At 38.3% G+C, this 12,491-nt stretch overlaps 1 protein-coding gene across 5 annotated transcripts; it reads right to left on the reverse strand.

Annotated features, from left to right (window-relative positions):
• Positions 1-268: 268 nt before the first annotated feature.
• Positions 269-12,424, reverse strand: LOC121890337 (peroxisomal succinyl-coenzyme A thioesterase-like). 5 transcript variants are annotated; one of them, XM_042402478.1, is made up of 11 exons: positions 12,256-12,424; positions 8,169-8,374; positions 7,936-8,035; positions 6,118-6,308; positions 5,800-5,963; positions 5,348-5,467; positions 5,088-5,170; positions 4,902-4,995; positions 3,248-3,328; positions 1,380-1,521; positions 269-499 (listed from the first exon to the last, which is right to left on the reverse strand). In XM_042402478.1, exons 2-11 carry the CDS (start codon positions 8,359-8,361, stop codon positions 375-377), a joined length of 1,293 nt encoding a protein of 430 aa, XP_042258412.1. In that variant the 5' UTR covers positions 8,362-8,374; positions 12,256-12,424; the 3' UTR covers positions 269-374. The 5 variants fall into 5 exon arrangements, with proteins under 5 accessions (XP_042258412.1, XP_042258409.1, XP_042258410.1 ...); XM_042402475.1 differs by having other exon boundaries at positions 12,049-12,424; XM_042402476.1 differs by having other exon boundaries at positions 11,973-12,424.
• Between the last annotated feature and the right edge of the window lie 67 nt (positions 12,425-12,491).

Here is a 12,491-nt window from a genome sequence, read left to right on the forward strand (position 1 = left end):
GTCATAGTATATGATTCACATCATTTTCATACTCGTCAAACCATTCAGTGACCCCTTGCGCCTTGTGAATTGGGGCATTGTCATCCTGGAAGAGACCACTCCCGTCAGGACAGAAATGTTACATCATAGGATAAAGGTGATGACTCAAAACAACTTTGTATTGATTTGCAGTGACCCTTCCCTCTAAGGGGTCAAGTGGACCCAAACCATGCCAGCAAAATGCCCCCCAGAGCATAACAGAGCCACTGGATCTCCTCACTGTAGGGGTCAAGCATCCAAGCCTGGTTTTTCCTTTAAATTGTCACCCATCTGTATATATTAATGGTACATTTTTCCAGCTGTGATTTGGGGTCTATCTGAGTTTATGTAATCATTCACATCTTGGCTTTGGGACTTGAAGTGGAGTAAAGATGCTGCTGCAGAAAAGCCAAGATCTTCCTCCAGGAGTCCTCCTGAGCATCTGAATGGGGTTTGGTTTGTCCTCCCCACAGTAAAGTCACTGCAGAACACAATGTCATGTCATATTGTCATGTCACATTGACACCAGGGCTGCAAAGTCCTGTAATTTTGAGCATCATTCTGTCACACCAGTCCCCAGCAAATACATTCCGCTTCAGTTAATGCAGGTTTAAGTTCAGTTGAAGACGCAAAACACATTTGAAACAACAGCAATAACTTACTGTAGTAAAAGTTGTACTGTTGGCTCACTGCCTAAAGTGGCGCAAGTTTGAAAATTGCTGCAGAAATTATTTCCTTGTGGGACCTCACTTGGAAACTCATGTTTATCATTGTAATATATGTAAAGGATTTCACTTTTTAAGAGCGTTTGTAAAGAAATTTGTCAAGGAGATCCTGTAGAATCAGTTATACAGTGAAAATATAGTCATCAAATGCCATTAAAATAATAATTATGACATAAAAAACATAAATTTTTTAATGTTGTCCAGTTTCACCAGATGGCATGACGTCCTTTCTGCTCTGTGCTGTTAACAGCTGCTCCAACAGTACAGCTCTAATTTTGGAAAGGCTACAATCCTCTGCTCCATGAATTTCACTTTCATAAATCTTCATTGACTCATGTTCTGATCACATTCTGAGCTACTTGCCAACAAATGATCACTCAGGGACCCCTAAAGATGGAGTGATCTGCCTACACAGGGACGATGGTGAGCCGCCACCCTGATATTTCTTGCATGCTTGCAGCTACATTTCCTGGCTGAAATTCCACTTTTACAGTCTCACGTGTTTCTGATGCATTTCATCTGATAACAATAAAAGAAATCATCATTTGGTTCTCTGATAAAAGGTGAATGTTTTGTTAGTATAGTATGTTTAGTATAGTCACCTCCCTGTCTGACCCTGTAACAAGTAGAACTCACCTTTGGCTTTTGTGGTGTCCACTAAATACTTAGTAGCTCTGAAGTGAGGCGAGTAGGGCGGCTCAATCAGATGTCCAGTGTCAGGGTAATGCACTCTGGTCAGCAGGTGATCGTTCCCTGCTGCATGCATCATCTGGGTGATCTGGGGGTCAAAGATCAAACAAATGTGGGGTGCTTGGTGGACATATTTAACCAGAGGCTGTATTTTTTGTACACAGGTAACTGAGTTATTAGATGTGATATGAGCCTTTATTTTTCAGTTCTGTAAAGATGGATTTAAATTTATTTGGACCTGTTGTCATGACAATAGATAGCTGCAGCCCTAGGGTGACATTATCTGATTTAAGACATGTAATTTTGTTTGTTTTACAGTGGAAACCGCTCATAGTGATCACGGTTACAGTGATCAACCGCTTATATGGATCAAAAAGCTCGGACAGAACCAGTCCTATACAAGTGCTGTTTAAATAATTTGCTTATAGTAATCAAGAAGTCTGCTTACAGTGTTCATTTTGGGTTTTTTCATACATGAAAACATACGGAAAAAAACATTTTAAACTATGGTAATTCTATTTCCTTTTTACCTTACTCCCATAGTTATCAGGCGTTGCAGTGCACCTCTGCAGGGTTGTGTGGACACCTCCACCTCCATTTGAAACAATCAGAAAATAATGTTTTCTTCCTCTCATTCACCGGCTTTCTCACTACCACTGCTTGCTCTCCTCATTCACTTTCTCATTCACTGCTTCTCTCTCTCTCGTCTTTTTTAAAATGAGTTGAGAAACTGTCAGCAAAAGCCTAACTTTACTTCAATTCTGGTTCAACTTTCTCGTTGCGGTACCCCTGTGGCCCCCACCCCCGCAGCCTAAACGCACAATCCGTCTGCTGCCTGCTGGTGACCTGAGGCAGGTACTGCGCGCACATTGAAATCATGACGGGAGAAAAAGAAGGAAAAATTTTCTCTCAATGAAAATCGTAGTCTCCTTGAAGCTTATGACAAACTGCCAAAGACGAGCCAATGAGATGCAGCAGTGAAACAACAAACCTTTGAAACAGCTGTTTCAAATAAAATTCAGTAAATAGTGAAACTGCCCATTTCATTACTTTATATTCATGTAATAAATATACAAATGTCAATTAGATGGTGAGAAATTAACAAAAAGAAAAAAAATCGGTTATAATGATCATCCGCTTACAGCGATCAATTTGACCCGGACAGAAATGATCACTATAAGCAGTTCCCACTGTATTAACAATTAGACGCAATGAAAAAGTAACAAAATGTGATGACGTAACATGATCCTCTTCAATTTGCACAAGCAGTCTGATTGAAATTATGCCGAATGCTCAAATTTATTCATTTAATGCTTCATTCAAACAAGTGGTCTGATTAAGATTAGGGTTTATTTTTCAAGAGAGACCTGTGTACAATAATAAACATACACAGTTTAAGCATGGAAAGACACACACACACACACGTTTGACATTTTCACATTAAGTAAAACAGTTACAAGTGGGATTGCGAGTATTAGTATCATTTTAAAATCTTCAGGTGAAACAAGAGAGTTTAGTTTCAAAGTTTTTTGCAGCTCATTCCAGAGTATTTGAAAGTATTTGTAAGTACATTATTTATATGTGACCAGAGAACAGAGGTTAATACATAAATTACAATGCTGCTCCCTTCTGTTGATTAATATGGACCATCCCACCTTTTCATATAAGATACACAGAATCAAGAGGGAAAAGCATGCATACATTATCACCGTAATCAAGTGCAGACATAACTGTAAACACTGTCCAGTGTGTGTGTGTGTGTGTGTGTGTGTGTGTGTGTGTGTGTGTGTGTATGTGTGTGTGTGTGTACTCACATCCTCAGCAGACTCCACTGTAGCTATGTTCTGATCATCAAGACCATTGACCAACAACATTGGACAGGTTATGTTTCTCACCTAACGAAGCATCAACCACAAGGAACAACTGAAGTTAGTTAGAATGAACCATTATAAGTTGTTTTTTTAACTTTACTGTCCAGGAGGGGACATTTGTCTCGCAGTCAGGTGGTAACAATGACTCAACAAATGAAGACACAGAAAGCAAATTGTTGTCTGGTGCCAAGTGGTGTGATGTGAACACACAGCACCACAAATCTGCAGCCTACAAAAACAGTGTGTTTTTTTGAACAGTTAATTATAGGACAATGAAGATTGAAATACATCATTTAAAAAATAGTTTGGTGAAGCTGTTTATGATTGCATCAATCCAACGCTATTTCAGTTTTAACTTTAATTGATGTGACACCAGCTTTTGCACAGCAATGTATTTAAGGAGTAAAACATGAAACGTCACATGTGCTTAAAAAAGAAACTTGGAAAGAAGTCACACAGGATTAATGAGCTGACATCTGACAGGCAGGATACAGAGTTATAACACTCATGTGTGTAGAGGTGTGTGGGGTTATTTGTAGCAGCCTGCTGTTGCATGTGATTTAATGAAGGTAAATACAGTCGAATCAAATCAGAGGCTGCAGATGTGTCAACACATCTGTCCTGCTGCCTTCAGATGCTGTAGGGATTTAATGAACTGAAGGAGAAGCTTCTCATACAGTATAAAGCAGCTATGGACAACAGACACCGTAAGATTAATCTGTTTTTATGCATTTTTGAAGGTGAATGTGTCTCCTTGTGACTGAATCCTCCCCTCAATGTTAAACTGGTAACCTTTTTACTTTGTTTTAAACAATTATATTTACAATGTTTTATGCTCCAACAATGAGTCATTTTATATTCACAGTGAATCAAATAATTCCCTGTAATGTTAAAGAGTTGCTGGTACAGTTATTTCTAAAGTTGCTAGTAATTTTCAGTAACAGCAAAACTAATGATGTTCCCATCCACTTCAGCTATAGTTAATGTTAGCATACTAACACACTAAGATGGTGAACACAGTAAACATTATACTTGCTAAACATTCATTCAATTCAATTCAATTCAATTCAATTCAATTCAATTCAATTCAATTCAATTCAATTCAATTCAATTCAATTCAATTCAATTCAATACTTTCTTGCCATTTCAACAGGTTGATTGGAATTTGATGCAGTGCAGCTCAAAATACAGTGCAGTTCATGCATACACATATAACTTCTTCCATACCCAAGAATGATAAAAAAGTACACAAATAAAAGGTAAAAGGAAAAAAAGAGTAAAATATTCCCACTCCCGTCCTGACCTCAGTCACTACATGGCAACCTAAATACAGACATAGATTAAAACAGACAGCTGTGTGGTGCAAATATAAAGTGCATAGTGCATAGCAGCCTGACCATAAACATAGGTATCTACAGAATGCAGAAAAGTGCAAGTGCGAAATAAAGTGCATATTACAGTTAGAGTTGCAGTGCATAGTGCAATTATATAAAATGTACATTACATCACAAACAAACAAACATCACATAAAGGGCATAAAGGGTAGCAGATGAGTTGCAGACTTTAATGAAACCAATATATAGAGCAACATACTTACGTCCACTTTCCTTGAGAGGTCACTGGTAATTGGTAGAATTAAATCTCGCCATATCTGATAGCCGTTCTCATCCACACGTACCTTGTGAAAATTCCTGCCATCACAAGTAATAATTAATTCATTGATCAGTCCAACTGTGAAACTGTGTGTGCTGTATTTATGTTACTGACAGAACCAAATACCTACCTGATCAAAGTTTTATCAAATATGGTGAGGTTTTCCCCACGTGGAAAACAGTGGCTGCCACTGACACAAACACAACATCGAGGCTGGAACACAACATGATGATATTTATTGAGTTTTCAATCCAACAAAAAATTACATCAATAGATTTCACCGATTAGTATGATGATAAAAGTGTTGGTCAGCCCTCCATGACACACAGTTAACAACCACATATTCAAGGCTAAAGAAAAAGCAACTCCAAGATTTTTTGGGTCTGTTACCTTGATAATGGTGCTCTCAGCTGCCAAATACATGGTCACAATCGCGCCAATGGAAAGACCAAAAATTCCAACTCTGCCTGGGATCACTTGAGGATGATCCTTGACAATATTAAATGCCGCCTGTGTAGAAGGAGGTACCAGGAGATAAAGAAAAGAAAGAATGTTCGATAAACTCAAATTTCATGCTACATATGTACCAGCAAAGTTTGTGAGTAAAGTCCTCGCCAAGTTCTCAGTGAGTACTGGTAAGTTTCAAACACACTCTTGTGAAGACGCACAGTTGTTTAGCAAGTTGATGTTGGTTGAACTTTTTCCAGCAATTTGCAGTATGACCATGACACCCACAGAAGCTCCAATGACAATGATGCAGGAGCCAATTTTACTGGTATCTGAGTTACGAGTTAGTCAATGTTTTTATGTTGTTGTTTTGTACAGTTAATAAAATAACAAACCTCAAAATATTTGAACTCTAGCTCTGCTGACTTCAGCTCACCGGGGGAGAAATACTGCAGCGCCAAAGATACATAACCATGGGACGCCAGCAAGGCCGAACGATACTCCATCAGCCCTCCACTTCCTCCCCACATATCCATCAGCCCAGGGAAGGGTCCTGGACCTGAGGCATGGAGAAACAGATTACAAACTCGGTCTAAAGAAAATGATTTTTTAAAGAAAGCGATCCTTAATCGTGCCCAAATCAAAGAAAAAAAATGGGTGTTTTTTGAAGTTCAGTAAACTGGAGATGTTTTCGGAGGTTATGCAGGTTATACCTGGAGGTATAAAGAGAGTCCCTCGCACTCCTTTCTCCCTGATATCAATCCTCCGGACCCCTGGAGCCATGTACCATCTCTCAGTGAGCGCTGAGGCTAGAGGAGGCTGCTCCCTGAAGCCCTCAGCTATGTGTCCACTGTAGACCGAGATGTTGACCAGCATGGGGCTGTGGACGTCCATCTTTCTCAACCTGACAGGTAAAGAAAAGGGCATTTAAACCTGCAGTGCAGAACTTTTACATATAAATGAATGTCTGTTACATCCAAGCCCTTGCCAAACGAGTTCACACAAGGCTAATTAAGCCTATCACCAGCAGATAAATCTCTTTGTATTTCCCAGTATACAGAGTTTTAAAATCTCATGTTGGGGGCAACATTCCCGACTGTTTGGCTGTTAATTGTGCAACCCTTCCAGACTTTCTAAATGTTATCGGCCCAAAGGGATCAAATTCTCTTTTAAAAAGTCGGGAAGCTGACAGAAATTCTAACTTTACTTTTAATGTTATCAAACGAAGAGAAATGTCCTCCCCTCGTGCTAGTAACATCTTTGTACTCAGACAATCACAGCTGAGCGCCCCCCTTTACAGACAAAAGTCTGGCACTTCAGCTTTAACATTAACAGTGTTCAAACTTCACCTAATGACAAACAGGGTTTCCACCATTTCTGTGCACTCTGCTGTAGCTGTCTACTGTATTTTAGTGATTTTCCCTAACAAAGACCATACCATTCGTGTTGTATTTAAAAGATTGGGTTTGGTGAGAAGATTTGGGAAGAATTGGATGAGGGTCAATTGCGTTGGGATGATTAGGGTAGAGGAGAGGGACGAAAGAGGGTCGATCGCCGGGGGAGATGAACAGGAGCCGGAGGTTGATTGACGTTGTGTACAGTGGGATGATAGGGGACGAGGGGAGGGATAAAAGGGGGTCGGTCAATTGGATGGGGATGAACGGGGCCAATTGGAGTCGTGATGTGACTGGAGTATCTAGGAACCTGGTAGTTGGGACTCAGGGTGGGGGCACATCTCTATGAGCTTTCAGCTTCATCATCCCCCAAAGTTAACTTCAGTGGACTAGGTGAGAATGGGCTCTTTGGATGTCAATGAGGTGGCGATGGATATAGCTATGGTAAGCTTGGGAAGACCAACAGCCGAGGATTTTGACCGTGTTGTCTGGGATTCCTTGTCTAGGAGCAGTTGTGGCTCCTACACGGAAAGAGTGACTGGAGTATAGTTTGGGTGAAATTCCTGACTTGGACGGAACTCCGCTTGAGAATTTGTGAACATATGGTCAAATTGTCCGAACCTTTATTTAAACTTACACATCATATCATCATTTTAAGCATATAAACCTAAAAGCTCTGAATCAAGACCTCCAGGACTCAGAGCTGAAGCTAACATTAGCTCAAGCAGCTTAATGTTAAATACAAAGCTGTTGATCTTAGCAGTCCAACATCAAAACATTGTAAGTCAAGACTTACCAGCAATTTGTCATGCTGACTTAAAGTAGGCAACAATGCAGCATATGTTGATTGTCAAGAGATGTGAACAAGAGCCTATTTTTGCAGACTTTCTAAAAGGGTTGCTAGTAACTGAATATGCTACCAAAATGTTATCTATGATTTTCTGTTTGTTGTTCAGCACAAAGAATAAATCAGAGAGCTACAGTGAGGATAGAGAATTGTGCACAAGTGTATCTAATAAGAAATTGTTTCATTAAACATAACATTGGTAAATAAGACAATTAATTATGATATTGATTTTAGATGACATCACAAAGTCCTGGACTGCAGTTTCACAGAGACAGCACTTCATGTATTACCTGAGGCCTTTTTGACTGCCTGGTACAAGACACATACTCCACAACAAACCCATGGGCTCTATTCCTGTGTATGTCCCGCCAAAACTCAAATCCTCTGCAACTGCAAAAGCAATCGACTATTAACAACAACAAAACACAACATACAAACAGTAGGAAAACCAGCTGTAAAGTTAAGGACAGACAGCAAGACTTTAGTTTAAAATATGTTTGTGATAAAGAGGAGGAGAACCCACCAGACACTGTTCCTTTGTGGTCACTGATGTAGTGGGCGTAGGCCTCCCAGTAGTCCTTGTCCTCTGAGTGGTGGAGGGCGTGAACAGTTACTGGAGATCCTGCAGGCAGATTCTCCACCAACACCTTGAACTTCTCATCGACCAGAGCCCGAGTGGGGAGGACGGAGAGGATCGGAGGGATAGTCTGGGACATGGTCGATAATTGTCTGTGGAGAAATACAAACACATGAGCACGAGTTACAGGTTGTTAAGACAGTAACAAGGACTAGGAATGCCCTCAGTTATGGATTTTAAAAGTATTTTTGTGACTGAATTACTGTATCTGCTCGGCTTGACAGGTGACCATTGTCCACACTGAATCCAAAGATAACATGCTTCAAATATGTTAACAAGAACAACAATCTGAAGACATGCAAGCAGCTCTTCAAGGCTTATTTTCATAACTGATTAATCGTTTAGTTTATTAGTTGTCAGAAAATAGTGGAAAAATGTGTTATATTTTCCTGCAGCTCAAGTTGACGTCTTAAAACGTCTTGTTTGGTCTGACCAACAGTCCAATCCAAAGATATTTGGTTTATTATACAACATATAAAAGCAGCGAATCTTCAAATCTGAGAAGCTGGAACAGGATAATTTTTTGCATATTCATTCCAAAAATGAATAAAAAAATATTTGATAACAAAATAGCAGATTAATTTTCTGTTGATCAACTAATCGATTCATCATTGCAGCTCATGTTATTATGTTAACATTTGCTAATTAGCACTAAAAACAAAGTGCAGCTGAGGCTGATGAAAACATCATTAGTTTTGCAGGCAATCCATTCAACAGTTGTTGAGACGTTTTGGCCAAAACCATGAATATGAACCTCATGTTGGACTACAGCAAAATTCAGAGAATTGCTTTAGTCATTAAGATTGTTGGCTAAAAAACAAGAAGACATTTTTGACATTAGACAGACAAAAACATTATCCTACAAAACTAGAAAAGGTTTCTCATTTATTTACCAAGGACCAAGAAAGATGTTAAACCTTCAAAATAATTAGACACAAAACACAAGGTGCTATTAATTCCTTTAAAGAAGACCTAATGAAACAAGACTGGAATTAAGTATATGTGGAAGATGTAGGTGAAGCCCATGAATCATTTTTGTCAATTACAATTGCTCTCTATGAAAAAAAAAATCCTCTAGTAAAGATGATGTGGAAAGTAAAGATATATATGTTAAAGAATCTATGTTTATAAGAGGAACAGATGACAAAGTAATGATTGACACTGTTGAAAATCTCAAGAGTAAGAAGTCCACAGACTGGAATGGAAATGACATGTCCACGGTTAAAAATATTATTGAATGTATAGCAAAACCTTTGACTCATATCTGTAACCAGTCTCTACAAACTGGTGTATTTCCAAGGACAATGAAAACAGCTAAAGTCATACCAATATATAATGCTGGAGACAGACAGGTACTCTCAAACTAAAGACCTGTTTCCTTGTTTCCACAGTTCTCAAAAATACTGGAATAAAATATTCTGTACAAGACTTGCTGACTTCATCACAAAACATAATGCACTGTATGGACAGCAATATGGATTTAGAGCTAATAGGACAATTTCATTTGCACTTATAGAATCTGTAGAAGACATAACAATGGCAATAAAAAATAAGGAATGTGCAGTAGTGGTATTTCTGAATACAAAATTTCAAATCACAATTACTAAAGGTTACTTGTGGGGTTCCCCAGGGCTCAGTGTTGGGACCATTGTTGTTTTGGGTTTTTTTTATACATCAATAATATATGTGAAGTGTCCAAAACACTGAAAACTATTCTATTTGCAGATGATTCAAGTTTTCTTTATTGTGGGGACAACTTGAAACAACTTCTGGATAGAGTGGAAAAGGAACTGAAAAAGCTAAAGAGTTGGTTTGATGCAAATAAACTAACACTGAATTTAAGTAAAAGGAAATATATAATCTTTAGTAATCATTCAAATAACTCAAATAAGAAACTCGTGATAAATAATGTAGCAATCAAAGAGTGATTGAAATTAAATTTCTTGGAGTGATAATAGATAATAAATTATGCTGGAGACCACATACAAATTATATTAATGTGTTAACATCAAAATCAATTGCAATATTATATAAAGCCAAAGATTTTCTAAATCAAGCTTCATTATACACATTATACTGTTCCTTTATACTCCCATATATAACTTTTTCTTCAAAAAAGAGCCATATGAATCATAAACAAAACTATTTCTAGAGAACCAACAAACTCACTTTTTATTAAGTTAAAAACACTAAAATTTAAAGATCTGGTTGACTTCAAAACTCCAAATCATGTACAGAGTAAAAAATCAACAATTACCTAACAGCATCTAAGGGTTGTTTTCAATGAGAGAAAGTAAATATAACCTGAGAGGAATTTGTATGTTCAAAAAGCATTTAGTAAGGACAAATGTAAAATGTCATTGTGTCATAATCAAAGGAGTTAATGTCTGGACAACTGCAGTGAAGAAATGTGGAACATTAATCAAATCTAAAAGACTTGTGGACTTGTGACATGACATTGTTTGTTTACAACCTGATCGATTTGTTCTTGTGTTGTTTGAGTGTTCATTTACAAACTGATTGATTTGTTCTTGTGTTGTTTGAGTTTTCGGTTTGTAATTATTCCAGGGACGCTGGAAGTCAGTCAGAGTTTGGGCTGCTAGGACAAAGTCTATATAATGATGTCGCAACATTCATGATTTTTGTATTAATTTGAATTGCCAACAATATTTTACACCCGTTTAAGAACATTTTAAACCACAACAGACAGCAAACTCGAACACCAACACGATGTATGTCAAAGCAGGATAGCACCATATTCAGCTATAGACAGTTCACACACAGAATGCAAGTTTATTTCTAATCAGAAGACGATTTATTGTTGACTGAGCCACAGCCACGCTGTACGAGTAACAAGTGAGTGAGTGATGAAGTTTAGAGTCAGTGTTAAATGTACTGAAGTCGGCTAAACTCCTGTTTAAACAGGAACATACCAGCGTCTCTAACGTCTCTTCCTCTACCGTCCAGTGTGATCGATTCTCCGGCTGACAGCGCTGTCAGCAGCCGGCAGGAGAGACCCTCTGCGGTGCGTCTGGATTTTATAACTGAACTAATACCAGGACGCAAGCTTTTTTTTATTTCTCTGACGTTTCCACATCACAAACGATGAACAATAGCATTAAAACACGAGTCTGGCAGGTAAAACACGAGACTCATGTAGCTGTTCTATCAGTTGTGAGGCGGCCGCTCTGGAGATGCAGATGAAGAGGCAGAAAAAAGGCGCATGCACAGTTAAAACACCCCAAATAACCATCACTCTGACAAAACACTAAATAAAGACTGAAAAACGAGAAACATGTGCAGAGTAAAAAGATGAAAGAGCAGGCGGAGTTAACAGATAATTAGAATATTTATAATTAAAATTAAAATAAGTTTCTTTCAAATCAAACATCTCAAGATATGAGTGGAAAGTATTGTTCTTGTAACTGCATTTCTAATCTTTTTTTTATTTTACTCAAACGTTTCTTAACCACGTCATGTGATATGCTACTTCAGTACAATTTACCAGCAAATATTATTGGGACCACTACAGAAAATTGCAAATTAACATTTAATAGCCAGGAATTCACATTATAGACACTATCACTGACTATCCATGTAACAAAATGGCCAGTTTCACACGTTGACCAAACACGGGCCAGCCATATAACGTTACTAGGTTTTGACCTAGTCTTCTTAACAGATACTTACAGTTGTCGTGTCCTAAAGTACAATGATCCCAGTGCACCTCTCGTAAAGAAACAACTGAAGTCAAACTTTTACTTACTTCAAGGTTGTTTAAATCTCGACAAGGAGACTTTAATCGTCAGATTGTTAAGGTAGCAGACCAACGACCGACTGAGCAAGTAGCTGGTTTAACTGCGATTTAAGTAAATAAAAAAAAAAAACCCAAAACAAACAAAAAACTGATTAATAATTAATTCACAGTTATACTACTAGTAAATAGCCACTATACTAGCTTTCTGTTACTGACCATTTTTAAAGGACCAGTGTTTAGTATTTAGTGGCATCTAGCAGTGAGGATGCAGATTGCAAACAACACAATACTCCCTCCTCTCCCCTTTGAAGCTTGTAGGAGAACCTACTGTGGCCGTGAAACTCGCAAAAAACATGGAAGGCCCTTTCTAGAGCCAGTGTTTGGTTTGTCTGTTCTGGGCTACTGTAGAAACATGGCGGCCTCCATGGAGGAGGACCCGCTCTCTATGTAGA

Source organism: Thunnus maccoyii, chromosome 23, assembly GCF_910596095.1.
Source record: "Thunnus maccoyii chromosome 23, fThuMac1.1, whole genome shotgun sequence".
NCBI lineage: Eukaryota > Metazoa > Chordata > Actinopteri > Scombriformes > Scombridae > Thunnus > Thunnus maccoyii.

Bases quoted from the DNA above. Each gene is read 5' to 3' on its own strand.
- LOC121890337 (XM_042402478.1), bottom strand. From the start codon at position 8,361: ATGTCCCAGACTATCCCTCCGATCCTCTCCGTCCTCCCCACTCGGGCT. The intron at 5,171-5,347 runs GTAACAGACCCA...GTTGTGTTCCAG, and splicing joins CTGAGAGCACCATTATCAAG to CCTCGATGTTGTGTTTGTGT. The intron at 1,522-3,247 runs GTGAGTACACAC...TTTGACCCCCAG, and splicing joins CAGTGGAGTCTGCTGAGGAT to ATCACCCAGATGATGCATGC.